The sequence below is a fragment of the Argentina silus genome (assembly GCF_951799395.1).
Source record: "Argentina silus genome assembly, chromosome: 3".
NCBI classification, from domain to species: domain Eukaryota; kingdom Metazoa; phylum Chordata; class Actinopteri; order Argentiniformes; family Argentinidae; genus Argentina; species Argentina silus.
In genome coordinates this window covers 11,743,098-11,762,476 of record NC_139657.1, presented here as the reverse complement: position 1 = coordinate 11,762,476, position 19,379 = coordinate 11,743,098, and the positions used below count along the sequence as shown (strand labels likewise).

The 19,379-nt window shown below is 43.2% G+C and overlaps 3 protein-coding genes across 6 annotated transcripts; 2 read left to right on the top strand and 1 right to left on the bottom strand.

Annotated features, from left to right (window-relative positions):
- The first annotated feature begins 85 nt into the window (after positions 1-85).
- commd4 (COMM domain containing 4) lies at positions 86-2,261 on the top strand. Its single transcript, XM_083666222.1, has 8 exons — positions 86-136; positions 400-471; positions 668-733; positions 831-870; positions 1,065-1,184; positions 1,436-1,516; positions 1,635-1,811; positions 1,942-2,261. The coding sequence occupies exons 1-8, from the start codon at positions 134-136 to the stop codon at positions 1,980-1,982; spliced, it is 600 nt and encodes a 199-aa protein (XP_083522348.1). The 5' UTR covers positions 86-133; the 3' UTR covers positions 1,983-2,261.
- Positions 2,262-2,493: 232 nt separating this feature from the next.
- Positions 2,494-5,608, top strand: neil1 (nei-like DNA glycosylase 1). 3 transcript variants are annotated; one of them, XM_083666866.1, is made up of 10 exons: positions 2,494-2,521; positions 3,021-3,496; positions 3,623-3,742; positions 3,991-4,102; positions 4,199-4,286; positions 4,552-4,673; positions 4,761-4,788; positions 4,904-4,974; positions 5,058-5,265; positions 5,473-5,608. In XM_083666866.1, exons 2-10 carry the CDS (start codon positions 3,042-3,044, stop codon positions 5,517-5,519), a joined length of 1,251 nt encoding a protein of 416 aa, XP_083522992.1. In that variant the 5' UTR covers positions 2,494-2,521; positions 3,021-3,041; the 3' UTR covers positions 5,520-5,608. The 3 variants fall into 3 exon arrangements, with proteins under 3 accessions (XP_083522992.1, XP_083522993.1, XP_083522994.1); XM_083666867.1 differs by having other exon boundaries at positions 2,503-2,623; XM_083666868.1 differs by having other exon boundaries at positions 2,505-2,517.
- Positions 5,609-6,062: 454 nt separating this feature from the next.
- On the bottom strand, positions 6,063-14,929 carry man2c1 (mannosidase, alpha, class 2C, member 1). 2 transcript variants are annotated; one of them, XM_083666864.1, is made up of 26 exons: positions 14,743-14,929; positions 14,297-14,422; positions 14,060-14,183; positions 13,684-13,754; positions 13,239-13,416; positions 12,943-13,132; positions 12,708-12,814; positions 12,498-12,608; positions 12,272-12,364; positions 12,008-12,124; positions 11,629-11,724; positions 11,380-11,525; positions 10,903-11,026; positions 10,676-10,797; positions 10,497-10,582; positions 10,183-10,338; positions 9,991-10,073; positions 9,807-9,901; positions 9,605-9,709; positions 9,305-9,461; positions 9,038-9,181; positions 7,303-7,412; positions 7,082-7,161; positions 6,802-6,944; positions 6,626-6,729; positions 6,063-6,204 (listed from the first exon to the last, which is right to left on the bottom strand). In XM_083666864.1, the coding sequence occupies exons 1-26, from the start codon at positions 14,841-14,843 to the stop codon at positions 6,090-6,092; spliced, it is 3,084 nt and encodes a 1,027-aa protein (XP_083522990.1). In that variant the 5' UTR covers positions 14,844-14,929; the 3' UTR covers positions 6,063-6,089. The 2 variants fall into 2 exon arrangements, with proteins under 2 accessions (XP_083522990.1, XP_083522989.1); XM_083666863.1 differs by having other exon boundaries at positions 12,498-12,814.
- Positions 14,930-19,379: the final 4,450 nt, after the last annotated feature.

Here is a 19,379-nt window from a genome sequence, read left to right as displayed (position 1 = left end):
ACGTGTACTTCCACTCCTAGCTTGTAAGAACTCATGGGCGTGGATTTAGCGCAAAACCCCGCCCATCTCCGTGTTCGGCATTTGTTGTCCCCCTACAGCTACAATTGTCACCTGACCTGACAGATCTGCAAAAATGGTAAATGCTGTTTTCACTAACTATAGCTTGGTTTTTTGTTTCGATATTGTCACAAAGTCACATATTGAATGTTTGTTTGCAAGCCATATCTTCCTATTCAGCGAGCTAGCTAACGAGTCAACTGTCCTGGATATTTACAGCTTGATAGCAAGTTTTCACAGGACAGCGTCTAGCTAGCTAGTAATGTAAACACTCTCTTCTCTGTATGAATTCTGAATGTCTTTGATTGTCTCCTATTTATTTATCTGCTTTCCTGTTTCTAGCGATTTCGTTTTTGTGGAGATTTAGACTGCCCAGACTGGGTTCTTGCGGAAATCAGCACCTTGGCTAAAATAGTAAGCATAGCTCTCTCACACACACACACACACACACACACACACACACACACACACACACACACACACACACACACACACACACACAGACACACACACACACACACACACACACAGAGTCAGTTAGTCAGTTCATCTTGCTTTATTCTGCGAAGTGCCTGTCATTCCCTCATTGAAACAATTATGTTTTACATAGTCAAGCGTCAAGATGAAACTCCTCTGTGCCCAAGTGCTGAAAGATCTGCTGGGAGAGGGCATTGATGTAAGTTTATCATCTAACCTAATAAGAATTGGTCGGCAACATCTAATTGGCTCACTTTGAGAGCAACCATTATAATGGAATGTATTTTCTCTTTCAGTACGACAAAGTTGCAAAGCTAACTGCAGACGCCAAGTTTGGTATGTTACGCGATACGTTCTGTATCGCCTAAGCATTAGTTAAATGGTCACATTTAAAGAGTATACATCTGTTGTAACCTTCCTGCTAACTGAAAACAATCAACTTAAGGTTCTAAACCATTGCCATGCATGCATAACAATCATATTACTCAAAACTCAATCAGTTTTTGGGGATGTCTCTGCGTTTCTCCTAGAGAGTGGAGATATTAAAGCCAGCGTTGCAGTGCTGAGCTTCATCCTCTCCAGCGCAGCAAAACATGATGTTGACAGTGAATCCCTCTCCAGTGAGCTGCAGCAGCTTGGCCTTCCTAAAGGTACTGGTCATTGTCACCCTGCAAATGTCACCTGCCTACGCAGGAAGAATATGTATAGGGTTATTTATTGTCTAGACTCTACACAACCCTACGGGATCGATTGTAATGGTTCAAAATAAGAAGAAGTTGCAGAAGTTGCACTACAGACTTTATCAAGCCCTAAGACTTAATGTGATTTCTTATGGTTATGATGTGAATAATGCCATTCACGTATTGGACATGCATGCTGTGTGTCACTGTGAATCTTCCAGAACACACCACAGGCCTGTGTAAATCATATGAGGACAAGCACACCACCCTGCAAGATAAACTGAGGGAGACCAGTCTGAGATGTAAGTTGTCAATCCCTTTTATTTTGCTGAAGAGGACAAAAACAAGATCTGAGATCTGTTCCCCCGTATCCCATGCAGAACGGTGCATACGAGCTGTCACTCATGCTGTGTGTTGCAGTGGGACGTCTGGAGGCTGTGTCCTGGCGGGTTGACTATACCCTGAGCTCCAGTGAGCTGAAGGAGGTGAATGAACCGACAGTCCAGCTGAGACTGCAGGCACAGGGTGCAGAGTCAGGCTCCACAGAAACCACAGTCGTCTCCATTTCTGCAGACAAGTTCAGAGTCCTGCTGATGGGTGAGTACATTCTGTACATGGTCTGAAAAAACAAGCCCTCCCAAGACCCCCACCCCCCTCCCCGCCCCACCTTTTAATCTTCATTAGTCATGGTCTAACGCTGTTTCTTTTGTATTGTTTTTCCTCCCAGAGCTCAAGCAAGCTCAAGCCATGATGAATGCGCTACAGTGAACCAAGAGTATTACAGGACATGCACTTGTTTGAAAATGATGACCGTGGGAAAAAATACTGTTAGGAAAAAAGACTCTTTTGCCAAACATACATCACACACAATATCAGAGAAGAAACAAAGAAGGAAAGCAGTACGACTAGTATGATTTAAAGTATGGATGGACCATGTTCTTTTGAACCTTTTTGATACATTGATTGTTTGTATTTGTAATGTATTTTAATGTCATGTGTCTACATTGAATTAATGTACTGAAAAATAAAGGAATATTTTGGAATGGATTTGTCATCTCAAGGAATTTGAATCATCAGTATAAAAAGTCGTTTTTCATGCATAGGCTTATCAACAAAGTAACTTGAAAATGTGAAAATCCACCATTAACAAATATAAAATTATGTTGGTTAGATACAAATCTTTCTACTCTCTGATTAACTTCGCTATGTGCACGAACTACAATTCCCATCAGCCAATAAGTTTACTGCTGGCCAATCATCAACGTTCTATTTGTTGGTGTGAGAGTCGCAATGGCGGAACAGTGTAGGTAAGTCTAATATCTAGTACAATTAAATTAAAACATACATTGCTAAACATGTGATCAATTTAGCTAATCCTCTTCACCGAGATTAAGGTCCAACCTCAAAAGGTAAATGACGAGAGAGGGGTCTGCTTCACTTATTTTCTAAAATGAAAGAACACGTCACAGCTTGTTACAGCTTGTTTGGTAACAACCACTCGCCACACGCTCGTAATCCTACATTTTGGATATTGCGTGTAAATCACTAAACGCAAGAGAAAATGTGCCAGTAATGATGTTTACCTGCCAACTGGTCTGTAATACGATACCATTTAGTTTTAAGTGCGCTAGGATCTAGTGTGCAGCATACAGAGATAAATATAGTTAACTATAGTCTATGGATCTCTATGGTGCAGCCAGATATGATCATAATTTGATCTGGTTTAATAATGGGCCGAATCAATTACTGAAGATGTAATAAATGCTAATAAATACTGCAGATTTTTTTGTCAATGTCCTTTTTCAGTGCCTAGTCAACTGTCCCAAAATGCCAGAGGGACCAGAGCTCCACTTGGCCAGTCTGTTTGTGAACAGGATGTGTGAGGGTGTAGTCTTCACTGGACCGGTGCAGAAGTCAGAGGTCAGCAAGAGTTCTGACGTGCCCTTCACCTGTGAGGCCTACCGCGTCGCTGCCACCTCCAGAGGGAAGGAAGTGAGGCTCACGCTCACACCCATCAAGAGTGATGAAGGCAGGTGCAGGGATGAGGCAGGGCAGGCCGACCAGCCTATGGACATTGTTTTCCGCTTCGGGATGTCAGGCTTTTTCCGTTTCACCACTGAGGATGAGCTCCCCAAGCATGCCCATCTACGTTTCTACTCCAACGAGAAACCCTGCAGAGTGTTGAGCTTTGTGGATGCACGCAGGTTCGGCAGCTGGCAGCACCATGGGACTTGGCAACCTGACAGAGGGCCTTGTATCATGTTTGAGTACAAGAACTTCAGGTAGGGTGTATTTCTGCAACCCCTCATCTTATCCCTGGTCTTGATATCTTGTTTCTTCGATTGCAGATGCAGTTGGTAAACAAGGAGTGAACGGCCATATGATTAATTGTCATTTTTATTTTGCAGGGAGAACGTCCTGTCACACCTGTCAGACCGTGCATTCGACAGACCCATCTGTGAAGTTCTACTCAACCAGAAGTACTTTAATGGCATTGGGAACTACCTGCGAGCAGAAATTCTTTTCAGGTGACTGACAGCAAACATCCCCAAACTTTCCTGTTAACCTTCATTTTCTGTCTAATAGAAAAAAGCCATGTGTGGTGTCAGATTGTGAATCAAACACTGAAAACATCTGTTGTGACAGGAAACCCTTCATCTAATTCTATGTGAATGTAAAAATGTTTTCATTCAGAGCAAGACTAACTCAGAGAACAATAGAGGCCTTTGAAAAGAATGAAACTTTGAAGGAGCTAATTTCCCCTTCCGTCTTTTAGATTGAGCATTCCGCCCTTTGTGAAGGCAAGGACTGTTCTGGAAGGACTTGGGTCAAAAGATGTGTCTGATGAGGACCAGAAACCCACTAAAGAGGAGATCACAGACACAGAGGTGAGGGGGCCATACTAGGATCGCTGACCGTCTCATGCAAACACCATTCCTTGCCCCTGCTCCACAATAACTACTCTTGTTCCCTGTATCTCACAGATCTCAGACAGAGCTGTGAAGGTCAAGGTCGAGGTTCCTGACCTTCTCACGCTATGTCACACAGTGCCTCTGGAGGTTGTGAAGCTAGGTACTTTTCCCACTGACCAGGAATAACTCCTCACAAAATGGTATAGGCTTGTGTAGCCCACTTGCGTCAACATGGACAATTTCACTTTTCAGCATCTTATGTAACCACCAACCCACTAATGTTGTGAATCAAACTGAGTCATAAGTCTCACACGGATAGGTTTATCATTGCATGTACAAATGTAGCCTCGTTTCCTGTAATGCAAATTCATTGATTCAGAGCCTCATGCTACCCCTGTCTTGTATGACTGTTTTTACACACGTAGGTGGGAAGGGATATGACCCAGAGAAGGCGGATTACTCAGACTTCCAGGCGTGGCTGCAGTGTTACTACGTAGATGGGATGACATCAGTGAGGGACCACAATGGCAGAACTATGTGGTTCAAGGTGAATGATGAGAAATGCATGTGAAGCTACTTCTACTTCTGATAGCATGGTTTTGGTAATCTGAAATACATTTGTCTCTAATTTCAGGGAGATCCTGGTCCCATGGCCCCTAAAGGTAAAGAATGATTTGTTGAAATGAGCAAAAGTATTAATAAACTTAAATGAGACAGTCTGTTTCTCCACTGTTCAAAAGAAACTGACTGATTTAAATGTTATGTTCCATCCTGTAGATTCAAAGTCTCCCAAAGCAAAAAAGAAAATGAAGAAAGAGGATGACCACGATTACATAGGAAAGAAAAAAGTGAGACTTTAAACCAGGAATCTCCGCACTTATCTTTTTAGTGTTCAGCAAATACATTATTAACATCCCTCCCATTTCATCAGGTGCCAAAAAAAAAGCTCCCTGAAAGTGTGACAAAGACTGTCAAAAAGGAAACGCCGATAAAGGTGAAGAAGGAAAAGGAAGTTCCACAGAAGCGGACCAGATCCAGAAGGGGGAAGCCAGTCCAGAACGGGAATGACGTCGACACACCTCAGGACAAAAAGAGACCATCTGCACGTAGGAAAAGCAGCAGTACAGAGGCAGCTGCAGGTGACACACAACTGTTCTACAACTTACCTCTTGTAACCTCAGTGTACAGGTCTGCCAATGTAAGTCCATGGCATGGACAAAATACATAAAAGTAATAGAAATATTAATAATGATGAGTGATTTAATGTTTTATGGGACTGTGTGGCTGGTGATGCCAAAGACACATTTCCATGACAATAAAGTTATATGTGTGTGTCTGTGTTCCAGTGCTACAGAGGCGGAGTGGGCAAGTGGCCAGACAGAGCAGCAAATAGGCACAATCTCACTGGGGAGGACAAGCAGGAGGCAAAGAACCACTAGTGTACATAGGACCATTTTAATACTGTCATACATATTTGTAAAATGTTATGCTTTTTCAAATGTTTTTAGCAAAACTGTCAATGATGTATGTTATGCAGTAAATGCAATACTTTGTAATAAACAATGATTTATAAAAAGTTTGGTCTGTTTTACTTGACAGCTCCTTGAGAGACTTTAGAATTGACAACCATAGAAATTGAGTAACAAAATCTTGGTTAAAAAAAAAGGCCTGCAGACCCCAAAAAGACAGGCCGATTTGCAGTCCAGGAGATCTGCAAAGCACAGTAGTCTCGTGGCACAAAATAACCAATGTTCCAAGTCACCCACAAATGAACCTTCCAATCTTGAATGAATCTTCCAAGCCATACATTATAGTCAGACATGTGCAGAGCAGCAGATTGCTATATCATATTGATTAGTGACTGACATGTTAAACACTTATCCAGGCATTTTCAGATGTGGTGTGCAACTGCTTTGCAGACAGTGGGAAACACAGCCCTATACAGAGACAATGTAAAACATTTTTACTTCATATTAAGGAGGAGAGTCACAATTTGGAAGGGTTTCAAAGTCAGAGAAATTCCAGACGCTGTGATTGGTGCAGGACGGGTGGGATCAGGTCGTTCCAGAAGATCGCAGCTGAGGAGAGAATAAGAAGAGGTTTCAGTACTCCCAACATCAGGGTATACATTATGCATATACTGTATATTGAATACATTGTTATTGTCTTATGTTGTTCTTGTATATTTATGTTCTTGTATATAACTGTTCTGTCTATAGCTGTTCTGTACTCTCTGTCATGTGTCACTGTTATGTTTATGTGGACCAGGGGAGGTTGGTGAAGGTAGAAATCGGAGGATGGGCTCATTGTAATGCATGGAATGGAATGAGTATAAAACACACGTTAACATTCCTCATTCCATACCATGCATGACAATGAGCCCTTCCTCCGATTCCTACCTCCACCAGGAAGAGTAGTAGCTGCATGTGCTGCAGCTAATGGGGATCCCAATGAACAAATAAATATACAGACAGTGTACTGTCGTCTGAGAATACTCACTACCAAGCCTCTCGGACAGGGAGGGAGGTAGAGAGGGATGTGGTCACACTGCTCCCATGTGCCTCATACAGGCGGACCACAAGTGCATCCTTCCTGTCCTCTGCCTATAAAGGAGAAGGACAGTGTCATTGCAAGTTGGGGTTAAACTGGAGCCATTTCCTGGGAGGGTACAGCACCTGTTTAAGGGTCTCGAGGATGACCGCAGCAGAGCTGACCGAGAAGGCACTCCAGGGTGCAGTGTCAGAGGTGTTCTGGATCAGCCGCAGAGGGAAGTTCAGGTTGTACGCACACTGGATGACTGCTGCATCCTGGAAGGATCCTACAGGATCAACACATGCATTTACTGCCAATCTGACATCAAGTTGCACATGATCACTGGGTAAAAAGCCCAAAGGAAATAGGTATCTATTTTGTAACAAATTCCATCAAGTTTTTAAGACCTAAATTGTAGCTCACCTGTGTGTGGCATGACTGCATAGGTGAAGCGATGAGTCCCCATGTCAGCATTAGCATCTGGGGCCTTAGGAGCCCGGAGCCTAAAGAAGGAATGACTATTGTTAGCTAAATCAAGGAATGTGTGAATAGGTTGTGTCTTGTAGATGTCATCAGATTTATACTGATTTATTGAACGGATTGTAAAGGTAAAATGGTTATATTGCAACATTGGGAAAACTCACAGAGACAGGGTCATGGTGTTCTGATGGACTGAGTAGCCATATTTGCAGTCATTCAGCAGTGCAACTCCAAAACCATGCTCTGACAGGTCTGCCCATTTGTGGCCCCAAACCTGAGAAGTAGAATGATAGATGATGTTCTAAGATCCAGCAGCAAAGCACTGTAAAAGGGGCAGTGATCCAGATGGCAGAAATGTATTATTTTTGTGTACTTGAGGCCGAATAATATACAATTCATAAAAAATATGCACGTATTGCAGGGGAGGCTGGTAGAGGTACTGTACACACACACACACACACACACATATAAATCCATACACACAAACACACACACACACACACACAGAGGTCATTCACAGATGTGCAATGACCTTTAATCCCATATACTGTAAGCTTGTATTGCAAATACAATTTTTCAAATCACATTTTTCAATTTCAATCGCTGAGTTCCAACCAATTAAATCAGACGGCTCGATATTACAGCCAATAAGAGGGCTGGATATTAAAGCCAATCAGAGGGCGCGATATTACAGCCAGAGGACTCAATATTACCAAAACCAAACTATTACTCACCCAAAAAAATAAACCACACAGCAAATAAAATGGAATTTCATTATTATTCCAGCCCTTGGACTTCAAAATACCCTACCCACTTGGTTGTACCTCATTCTCTTGACTCAATAGTGATTTAACTCAGTTGTGCGGCTTCTTCTGTAACACAAACTGTTTTGTACGAATCCCAGTACAGTGTGGACCAGGACCAGGGGAAACACTGTGTTTGCTAGCAAGCTAGCTGCCCAGTACAGTAGACGTCTCATAGCTATCCGGTAGCCATATGTTTGACTTTGGCTAGCCTAGCAAGCTCGCTATCTTAGCTAGCTAAATATCAGCGTCATTTAGACTCAAATGGCAAATGTTAGCTAATGGAATAAGGGATCTTGCAAGATTTGGATGAGAGTTGGTAGTCCTAGATTATCTATAATTCCTAAATGGAGTAGAAACATGCATAACACTTCTCTGTAATTGAATGTATTGTCGGAATAAATTGCATACACACACACACACACACACACACACTTCAGTCATTGAGAACAGCAGAAGCCTGGGCCAGGCCAGGACAGGAGGCTAAATAATGTATGATTATATTCGGTTCAGTAGACAGGACAGCCGTGCTACATCAGTTGCCAGACGCTGTGGAGGAACCTGCATCAGTAGGAAATGAGATAACCATATCTGACTGTTCTGTGGAAAAAACATGCAGTTTAAATTTTTCTGCTTTAGAATGTGCTGTGTTTGAGTCCACTCACTCCTGCTTGCATTCATGTGAAAATGTATAGATTTATTAACATATTCTACCTCTTTCATTCTTCTCTTCCGCTAAGCATGTCAACCCCCATTGTTTTGATCTGTCAGTAAACCGGCAAGAGCCACTCAGTCCCTCTACTGGTTTTAGGTTCTACACACACACACACACACACACACACACACACACACACACACACACACACACACACACACACACACACAGAGTAGAAATCAGAGGACGGGCTCGTTGTATTGCATGGAATGGAATGAGGAATGGTATCAAGCTTGATACCATTCCTCATTCTGTTCCATGCATTCCAATGAGCCCATCCTCCGTTTTCTACCTCCACCAGCCTCCACTGAGGTATTGCGTGTGCAATCAGTCAGCAGCCGCCCATCTGTAACCATGCATGTTCTTTATACAGTGCAGTACCTCAAAGCGGGCCCAGTCCCAGGACGTGTTCCTGTGTGTGGGCCTCTGCAGGTGGCCAAACTGGATCTCATAGGTAGCGTTGGGGCTACGCACTCGCACAGGGAATTCCACCTTGAGAAACTTATGAGACTCGGCCCATTCCACCTGAAATAAGCCACACAACACTCAGAGAGAGATCTATGGAAATGGTCCGTGATATATGGAGAAATTGTAGGCCAGAGACTTCTGGCTAATCAATATGACATATGTGTGTATTGTTTACAGTACCTGTGTGTTGAACTTGAGGTAAGGACACATAGCATCTACTATGACCTCCTGTGTGATGGTACTCTTGCCACTGATCCTCAGAGTGAAGGTGACACTGCCTCTCAGCCCACCTGAGCAGACCACCCGGGCAGGCTGCACCACCTCTACCACTGGCTTCCTGTTGACAGCATAGAGCATAAAGAGTATGACACTAAACAACTGGCCTTGCAAAATACATTTAACAATGTAGTAAACTATTACGTTTTACACGAAATATATATATATATTTTTTTTAAACTGTCATGAGAATGCTTCTCCCACCTTGTCTGAAGATGGTAGTCCATCACATCCCAAGCATCCCAGTACAGAGGCACATCGTCAAAGAGGACAAACTGGTTTCCATGGCAGCCATCTGAAATGGCCTCTCTGAAACCCACCAAACCAGTAGAGAGAGAGCACCGTTTCAACAACTACCTGTGTGTGTAATGTCCTGGATGCAGGAGTCTACTTAGCATGGTCTTACCTGTTCTCCTTAACCAGGCACAGAGAAGCCAAACAGCCGTCCTTATTCACAACCGTGCGCAAAATCCCATTCTCCATGAGGACGGTACCATCAGCCTGTGACGTAAAGACACCAGAGTCACTTCAAAGTGTTATAACAAGTAAAAATCAAAAATCAAATGTCCTCTATCTGTGTGATGCAGTACCTGAACTGTGACAGAGACAGAAGTCCCAGGCTGTGTGGATTCTTTGACAGTGGCAACACCCACACTAGGGACTCTGACCAGAGCTATAACAACAGACACACATGGAGAGAGTTTCAGTTCTAATATACATCACCTCAGATTAAAGAAGTTTAACTGAGATGGTCTATATGAATATTTCTGTGTATACGGTACCTAAGCCTGGCTGAGCAGCGCCCCCTGGCAGTGGGATGACCTCATTACGCTCCCAGGGGAGAGAGTTGAACACAGCATTACAGTCACCTCCCTGGGCTTCTGACCCCAGAGCTCTACATGCGTCACGTAGCAGACTGGCCCCCTCACTGCGGATGTCTGAGGCACATAGAGAGAGACCATATGGAGCGTTTTAAGGCTTGAGACCTTTTTTACAACTACTCAGTGCCTGCTCCTATGAGTGGAATGAATTATTGTGTAATCTAGACCACATTATTACTACTGACTACTACTTTTTTTTCATTAGATTTTTATACCTTGATAATATTTAAGGGCATCCTCTACAACCATCTCTATACAGCTGCCAGGAATCACATCATGGAACTGGTTGAGGAGAAGCAGCCTGTAAGAAAACAAAACAAAGAGATTTCTCCATCTGGAAAATCCTGAATCTCTTGCTGCTTTGTGTTATCCAAGTCAAGTGGTATGGCCCTACCTCCAGAGTTCCTGAAGTTGTTGAGAGGGGTACTGGAAGGCCTGGTCTCGACACCGTGCCAAGCTGCTGGCCACCTCGATGTCATGGAGAAGCGTCTCACATTGACGGTTCCCTAGCTTTATCTATTGAACACAAACCAACAGTGTAGGAGTGGCACGAATCTAGTCATTATACAGCAAATTTAGACATCAAGCTGAGAGTGAGAAGCCAGGAGAAGAAGGCTCCACCTGTGCCTGTGTGGTGTAGGTGCCGTTGTGCAGTTCCAGGAAGAGCTCTCCAACCCAGGTGCACAGCAGGGCCGAGTCAGCCTGGAGCTCAGAGAACAGCCTGTCAGGACTGGACATCTGGACCCTGGAGAACACAACATTCCGATTCAGAAAAGCTTTTCTGTCCCAGACATAGGCATTTAGTCTTGCAACTGTATAAAAGATATTATTACACATAACAAAAACACAATAAAAAAACCCACAATGAATTGATTTACAGATACACCGTCACAGTGGGAGGCAGGGGGGGCATGACTAAGGCATGAGTAGTCAATACGTCAGAGAATTATAAAAAATATATATAACAATAATCAGGATTTTTTATTATTTGGAATACGCCCTGCTTTTCCTAGTTTTGTATATTTAATTGTCTAGACTGGGAGTGTTTTATGGGTGGTTGTTGAGTCACTTTCATCAAAGTCTGGGGCAGGAACTGACTTGGGGAGGCCATCTGTGTCCTGGACCCGCCGCAGTCTGTCCAGCATGAGCTGTGTGGGACCGCCGCCCCCATCACCAAAACCAAACAAGGCAGCGCTGTGGTTGGCTCTCCCTTTGTCCTTGTTGTTCTTCACAGTGTTGACCAGCTGAGGACAGGGGAAAGGCATCAGAACACAACTGTGGTGTTTACATATCTCCACCAGGGGGAGATCTCTCACAGCAGTGTATCCAATAGAAAATCTCACTCACATCCTCAACCTTGCCCTTCATCTCATAGGAGTTTCCTGGTGGGAAGTGGGTAAGGACCTGGGAGCCGTCCAGACCCTCCCAAAAAAATGTGTTGTGCTAGAGAGAGAGAAAATGTATCAATTGATTAAGAATTTCACTTGAAACATAGCATGTTGTTTTTGACGGAAGTTCAGAACTCACACATTTCGAAAACATATTTTTTTAACAAACATACAAGTCAATTTAAATAATCCCATTCTATATTCCACAGAACCCAGTGTAATTCCATAGGAGCCTGTGAGCTTGGAAAGTGTTAGCCTTTTACACTGGACCAGTTTAGGTGTACTTTAAATGGGGTCAGGTGGTGTGAGCTTGGCCACTGTGCCCAGAAAATACTCACAGGGAAAGTGTTGACCAGGTTCCAGCTGAGCTTCTGAGTCAGGAAGCGGGAGATGCCACTGCCCTGCATGATCTGAGGGAGCTGGGCAGAGTAGCCAAATGTATCTGGCAACCAGAACTGGAGGGGAAAAAGACACACACAACCATCGTTACAGTATATTGTGCCCAATTACCGACAATTAAGTAGGCTACATGATAAGAAATGTGATTGAATGTCATTCATAGGGAAGGGAGTTTTATAAAAATAAAAATAAATCTCCCCTACCTCTTTGCAGTAATTTCCAAACTCTTTCTGAAAGAAGCGCTGTCCCTCCAGGAACTGCCTGACCATGGACTCCCCTGAGGGCAGATTCCCATCCTTATTGAGAGATCAGCACAACACATCATTAGAACAGGGTTAACAGGGTTTGCATGGTGAAGGAGCTCAATACTACAAACAATACAAATAGTGAAGAGGGAAAACCAACAAAGGACTCTACCATAGAGCTTACCATTTCCACCCATGTGCCTCCCACTGGGATGAACTGTCCCTTCTTCACATAATGCTGAATCTGGGAGTATAGGCCTGGGTACCAGCTCTTCACCCACTGAAACTGCTGGGCCTGTATCCAGACCAGAGGAGAGTCCAATAAGTTCTCAAATGTCTGACTAACAAGAACTGGAGGAACCATACAGGTCAGATTAAGTGTGTGGTAAAATACCTGGGAACAGGTGAACACAAACTCTGGATTCTTCTCCATGAGTCGGATCACAGTCACCCAGCTGCGGGCACACTTGCGGATGGTCTCCTCATAGGGCCATAGCCAGGCTAAGGAGGTAGGAATAAGTGTCATTATTTACTTATCTGTCAACATTTCTAATAGGACAGTCATTTTATAATGGATTATAACCATAGGGATTTCTTAGGAAATTCTTAATACAGTGAGAGATTGAGACCTGAATCTATGTGGCAGTGGCCCATAGCGTGTATAATGTGCTGGCTTTGTCCATTCCGCTGGCTGAAGAACTTGTGGGCAAGACTATGGACTTTAGGAAAAGAGCTGGGATTGGCTGGATCACAGAGGTTTACCATCTCATTGGCCGTGAACAATGCCTGGTAACCACGTTGCTCTCCCTCACCTAATAACTGAAAGAAAGCAGGAGAATATCAGGAGAAACAGTAACTTGATTGAACAAAATCACAGAGTAAAATTTCACAATGTCATCTTCCAATGTCGCATCTCAGACTCTACCTTTACAATGTCAACCAGCATCTCAAAGTCAGTCAACAGCTCCCTAACATCACGGTTTAACACCACAAGCTTCGCCTTCTGAACCGTGTACTTCTTGTTAGGGTCTGGGGCTGCGATCATGGATCCTTGACCTGCTCCAAAGAGTCCATTACAAGCCAGCTCCACATAGAGGGTGACACTAAAGCACAAGAAACACCATGAAAAACCACAACAGCGAACCACGTTCTCCCACATTTAATACTACAATGAAGTCCACGTTTTATTTTCCCACTGCCGTCATGTGGTATGGCATGCAAGGATTGAGAGCAGATTAGACATAACCACTGAAGTTAGCACACTTCATGTTTGATACCATTCCTCATTCCATTCCATGCATTACAATGAACCCGCCATCTGATTAGCCCGTCCTCCTCCACCAGCCTCCCCTGACATGCTCTCCACTCACCTGTGTGGCTCCTCGTCCTCCAGACACTCACTCAGGATGTAGCTGGTCTTCTCACCCTCTTTGGTCAACCCCTAAAAAAGTGTTTTCACAACAGATATATCTTTAGAATGTCGCCATCATGTGACCATCCAAATGTAAACGAATGAACTGAGGAAGTGGCAACTCATTCTCTAATGTACACTTCAGCGACATCTGCTATGATATGTGTTGGCATGTCACCTGCCGGTGTAAAACCTGAGTGTATACACAAAGCTATAGTGAAAAGGTGCAGAAACCCTCTCCTACGGAAAAAAAAAAAGAGGATTGTTAGTCTGTGTGCTACTGTAGGGCAATGTTGGTTGGTTGAAGTATGGTTCATTTAATTGTTTATTCACACCTGCACTGGTTGCTCATCTCTCCAAACCATTGCTTCCCCATCACTCTCCCACAGAAGATGGACCTCTTTCCCTTTCCAGGCATCAGGGATGCGCAGACACACTTTAAACCAGCAGGTCCACCATCTGCAAAAAAACATTACGCAATTCAGATATGATAGATTCATTGTAGAGTCAGAGTCAAATGGCATAGAATAAAATACATTTTGCAGGCGGCCATAAAATAACACATTACTTACGTAGGTCCAAAGGTATCACCAACTTTATATGGCTCAAAGTTCTGCTTGACAGCTTCTAGGAATGGAATCCGTTTGAAGGACATGGATGAAGAAAGGGACTCCAAGGGACAAGTGTCCCCATATAGTCTGCAAAATGTGTCATAAGAAAGATTTCTGACATGTAAATGAACCTGAATGCTGTCATATTTGTTCAACAACAACAACAACCTGAAATATTAGCTCAGGTAATGGCATACTTTTAATGTTCTGTGACTGTTCTCCTATATTTATATTTTCATACTTTTGACATTCATGAGAAAGCGCTATGCAAATGTAATGTATTATTATTGATTGTCGTGCAGTGCAGCTCACAAGAGATGTAATGCCTTGAATGCTATTTACTAGGCTAAAGGGGTACAGGGGAATGTGAGATCTTGCAGCCAGCTGGCGACTTTGGTTAGGTTTACCTTCCTCTGAGATTGCAGTCGGTGAAATAAGTATCAGATATAAATTTCTCCGCCCGTTCGAAAAGAGTGCGCCGGTTCTTCAACACCGGTTGGTGATACATAGTTAACTTGCTGTTTCGTTTAATGCTTGATTAATCTCAATCAATGGAACCACTCTATTTCACAAGCGTTTAACTGGCTTTGAGACAGGTACAGGGCACCATGCATACCCGGAAGCACAATAGAATTATATTATTGTCGTTATAAACATCAGTCAATAGATGTCGCTGTTGCTACTGTATTATTTCGGAATAGCAGCTGGCATAACGGTCAATTTGCCTCCCCTTTTTGTTTGGGGGGGGGGGGGGGGGGGGGGATTTGCATGGTGATAGCAATGTTCGACCTCTGAGACCAGCTGACTTCGTTCACTGCAAAATAAGTGCAAAGGGTACTATACATTTGTATCACCTGCACACTCTTGAATTGAATGAGCATTGTTCAGCATGAACCGCTTTGTGAGTTAAATTCTCACTATCAGGTGCAACTTTCTAGGATCTGGGAAATTTTGTTGCACTAAAATTCACAGAATGACAGTCGGCCTAATATTATTCCAGAGGGCTTATGTAGTTGGATAATGACTCAGTGTACAATAAACAAACAGAGGTCATGGGATGGGTTTTGAAAAACAATATAGTTTTAATGTCAGATTCTTCATCAAAAAGATAACTCTAATGTTTACAAAAATGTACACAAAGTAACAAAATAAACATACCAGAATGACACTGCAATCATCATTTAATTTACGTTTGCAATTGAAACACTTCTGCGATGCAAAAAGCTGACCTACTGTACACAAATATACTTTTGCTTTCTATGTCCATCTAATCTGAACATGTGTGTCCCAGGTATCATATTTCTTGTGTAAAAAATATGCATATGGCAACATGACATGAGTAGCCAAATAAGACCACAGATAGCAGAGAGCAAAGCGAATGGTAAGTAGAGTCTTGTAAATAACACTGTGTAATGGAACATCAAGTGCCACGACTAAAGCTAAATTATGAGGGAACTCTCTACCTGCAGTTCCTGTCTACCAGTTCTGCCTTTTCATATCAACCAATATGAGAAGTACAATATCAAACAAGAGGATAAGAAAGTCAACACTAGTTTTGCACTGTAGTTTTGTCACTTTTCCCATGTTTAATCAAAATCTATTTATCTATTCCAGATGTGAGATGTCCTCATCATATAATTTCAATAGTATGTGCATACATGCATGAATGTCAGAACAAGTGAACAAGATTTGTAATAACATAAAACATAAACAACATTGCATTCAGATTGTGATGGTCAGTGTCAGCCCTGTGAAGGAGTGATGGTATGGTATTCATTCTACAGTCGTGCTGTGGTAGACTAGGTACAGTCAAACAGAGAAGGTCACAGGAGTGCTGGGGAGTTGGTCTCATGATCATAGCTATAGAGAGGGGTCAGGGGTCAGCCCACATGCAGTCTGGAGAACAAAGGCCTGTTCTCACTGTTATTCACAGGGAAGGGACTGTGTGGCTCTGTTCGCATGGAGCTCTGCGCCCTTTTATTATGAAACCCATAGAGAAGCTCTAAGTACAGGGTGGGTATAACTGTGGTACTGCCCATCCCTCTCAGGCCACCCTGCCATCAGTGGACGTCTACCGACTCTCGTCACCCTATTGTTTGGTCTGTCTTGTGCATTTCCACCATGTCTGGATGGCCAGAGGCAACAGTTGCATGAAACTTGACCTGGTGAAGCTTGACCTGAAAATCTGGACTTGTCAGCTCACCCTCTGGCCTCCTCTCCATGGCAAGAAGCTTCACTTAGTGATACTGTGTACTGAGTATCACTCAACACGCAACGTTTGTGGATGGGCGACTACGGGGGTCAAATATGGGGGACAGCTATGCCCTCTGCCAAAAGGCAATAAATACAGTGTAAATATACCCCGTCCCTTCTTTACTCATATATCATGTTCCGCCTGCCTCTGTTAACAACAAACAAGTCTACAGTAAACATGTTGTCCTCCAAGAATGTAAGTACGAAATGATATCGGTCCTAATGGGAAACTTGTTTCTCACGAGGGGCTGCATGTATGTACCAAATTTCCTGACTATGGCTCATACGGGACATAAGACGAGCTTATTCAAAGTTTAACACTTCAGTACTATAGGACACCCCTTTTGGCCAATCAGTGTAATTTAATAAATGCCGGAGCTCTATGGCAAGACGCATCATTCACCCAAGTTTCGACAAAATTGTCCCAGTGGTGGCTGAGATATAGTGTGTGACACATGAACATACGAACAGACAGAGACATCCACAGTCCCCTCTCCGGTTTCATTCTGGGGACAATCAAAAAGGAAGTCCAACTGGCCAGAGCAAAACAGCCTGCCTTCTAAAGCGTGAGAGCAGCATGCACACTTCATCCTACAATCTAAATATACCCATGCAACCATGATTGTCCAACTGACCCATACATTATGTCTACGTTAGGTTCAGAAACACAGAGATGACTGGTTTAATGCCTGCCGTTTGGGATTGAGCTTGGTGGGATGAATGTTGGAGATTTATTTTGAGGGCTGTTTGTTGGTTTGTTACTCAGGTGTCTTCAGATGTAAGGATAGTGTGATGAGCTATACTTGGGCTTCCTTCGCTCCACGGTTGAACCCAACAGCATTACCTTTTTCCTGGTCTGCTCCAGACCTAGAGACAAAAGGATACAGATCAATTCAAAAACATTCATTATTCACCTGTTAATGCAAAATTCTGTGAAATATTCATAATATCATCAAATGCAGTGTTGGATATTAACTCTCCACTTCTGTTGTAACAATGAAATGTCCCCGTTGTACCAAGTGTTTGTTATGATGCAGGAAGGTTTTTATGATGCTACAGTATATCTGCGTTGGATAGAAAATGCCTGTGTGGATGTTTTACAGAGAAGGGATTCTGCTGATTTGGTATTCTCTTTTTGTCCCCATGGTAAATGGACCATATAATTCCTCAATGCAGAGGGGGATGAGAGCACCTGTCAGTCAAGCTGGTACTTAGAGCCCAGTGCCAGCCCATCTGTCCACAGACTGCAACCCAGCCCTTCATCTCCAAGAGAGAGCTTTGCATCATTACTTTCGGGGAAATGGAACAGGGGAAGTTGTGTCTAGAACAGGTGTGCAGTGCAGATATGACAGCTGAACCATGCCTTTATTTGCTTTGGCAACAAGAAATGAGAATTGGATGGTAAGAACCCTGAAGTTAAAATACGACAACACTGACCCGGGTGTTGTTGAGTGTTCCTCAATAAACCTGCCCACTGCGTTGCTACAGGTGACACACCATTCCAAAACCCAAGAAGATGGACAATTTAGAAGATGTACAATAAAAAAACAAAAACATTTTATAATATGACATGTGCCCTTTGTTGTGGTCTTGTTGCACAGTCTAGTTTGACATCACCATGCTCCAAGTATACAGTGGCATAAGTGAGCACATCGCACAAACTACAGAACTACTCTTTGATGCTGTCAACTAAAGTTAAGATGTCACAGTAGGTTTACATAACCCTGAAAAGGCCACTCGTTTAGTCCTGAACTCTTTGTGTTTCTGTGATTTTCAGGGAGAGGGCAGCTTTTGGAAGGATTGTTGCTTTTTCAGTACTGCCCTCTAATCTTGCGTTCTTTCTGCCTTTGACAGCACTATCTGCAAGATGTGCGCCAGGAAAGAAACAGCAAGCACAACAACAACAAAGTTTAAAATGCTGAGAAGGATTTGCAGACCCCATTGTCTAGACCAGAGGTACCAAGCACTTATCACTTATCATTAAGAGTACAGAGCCAACAAGGGGAGGCTGGTGGAGGTAGAAATCGGATGATGGGCTCAATGTAATGCATGGAATGGGGAAGGTATACCCTTCCTCATTCTGTTCCATGCATTACAAAGTGCCGTCCTCTGATTTCTACCTCCACCAGCCTCCACTAGGGTCAACACATGTGGTTTTCCAGGTCTAAGTCAGGCAAGAATGGACAGGTGTGAGGCCCTCCAGGAGTTGAGTCTGCCCCTCCTGGTTTAGGTTTAGGGTTCATAACAATCAGTGGGTCTCTCTAACTAGTGGTAGCTTCTTTACTCACCTGTTTCGCCTCAATAGACAGCAAAGGAGTGACACAATGAGAACAAGTCCCAGCACCGAGGCAACCACTATGGAAACCAGTACACCTGCAAGGCATGGGAACAATGAAGGATATGACCAACAGTACCTTACTGATGGAACAATAATAGGGTACATAGGGAGCTGTGTGTGCATGTGTGTGTGTGTGTGTGTGTGTGTGTGTGTGTGTGTGTGTATATGTTTGTGCGTGTGCGTGTGTGTGTGTGTGTGTGTGTGTGTGTGTACATGCGTACAAGCATGCATGTTTGTTTGTTGTTGTTGAAGTTATCACACTTGTGAGGAGAATTATGACAATAAATTAAAGAGGGTGCATGACAACCATGAGTTAACAAACCCAAATGCAAGGCCATGGTTAAAACAGTTCAGTTGTTTTAAAAATATCTGTGTAAATGCATGTTTCCATCACAAAAAAATGTGTCAGTACATTTGAGCAAAACTGATGCCATAGTTCAATACACAGCTCAC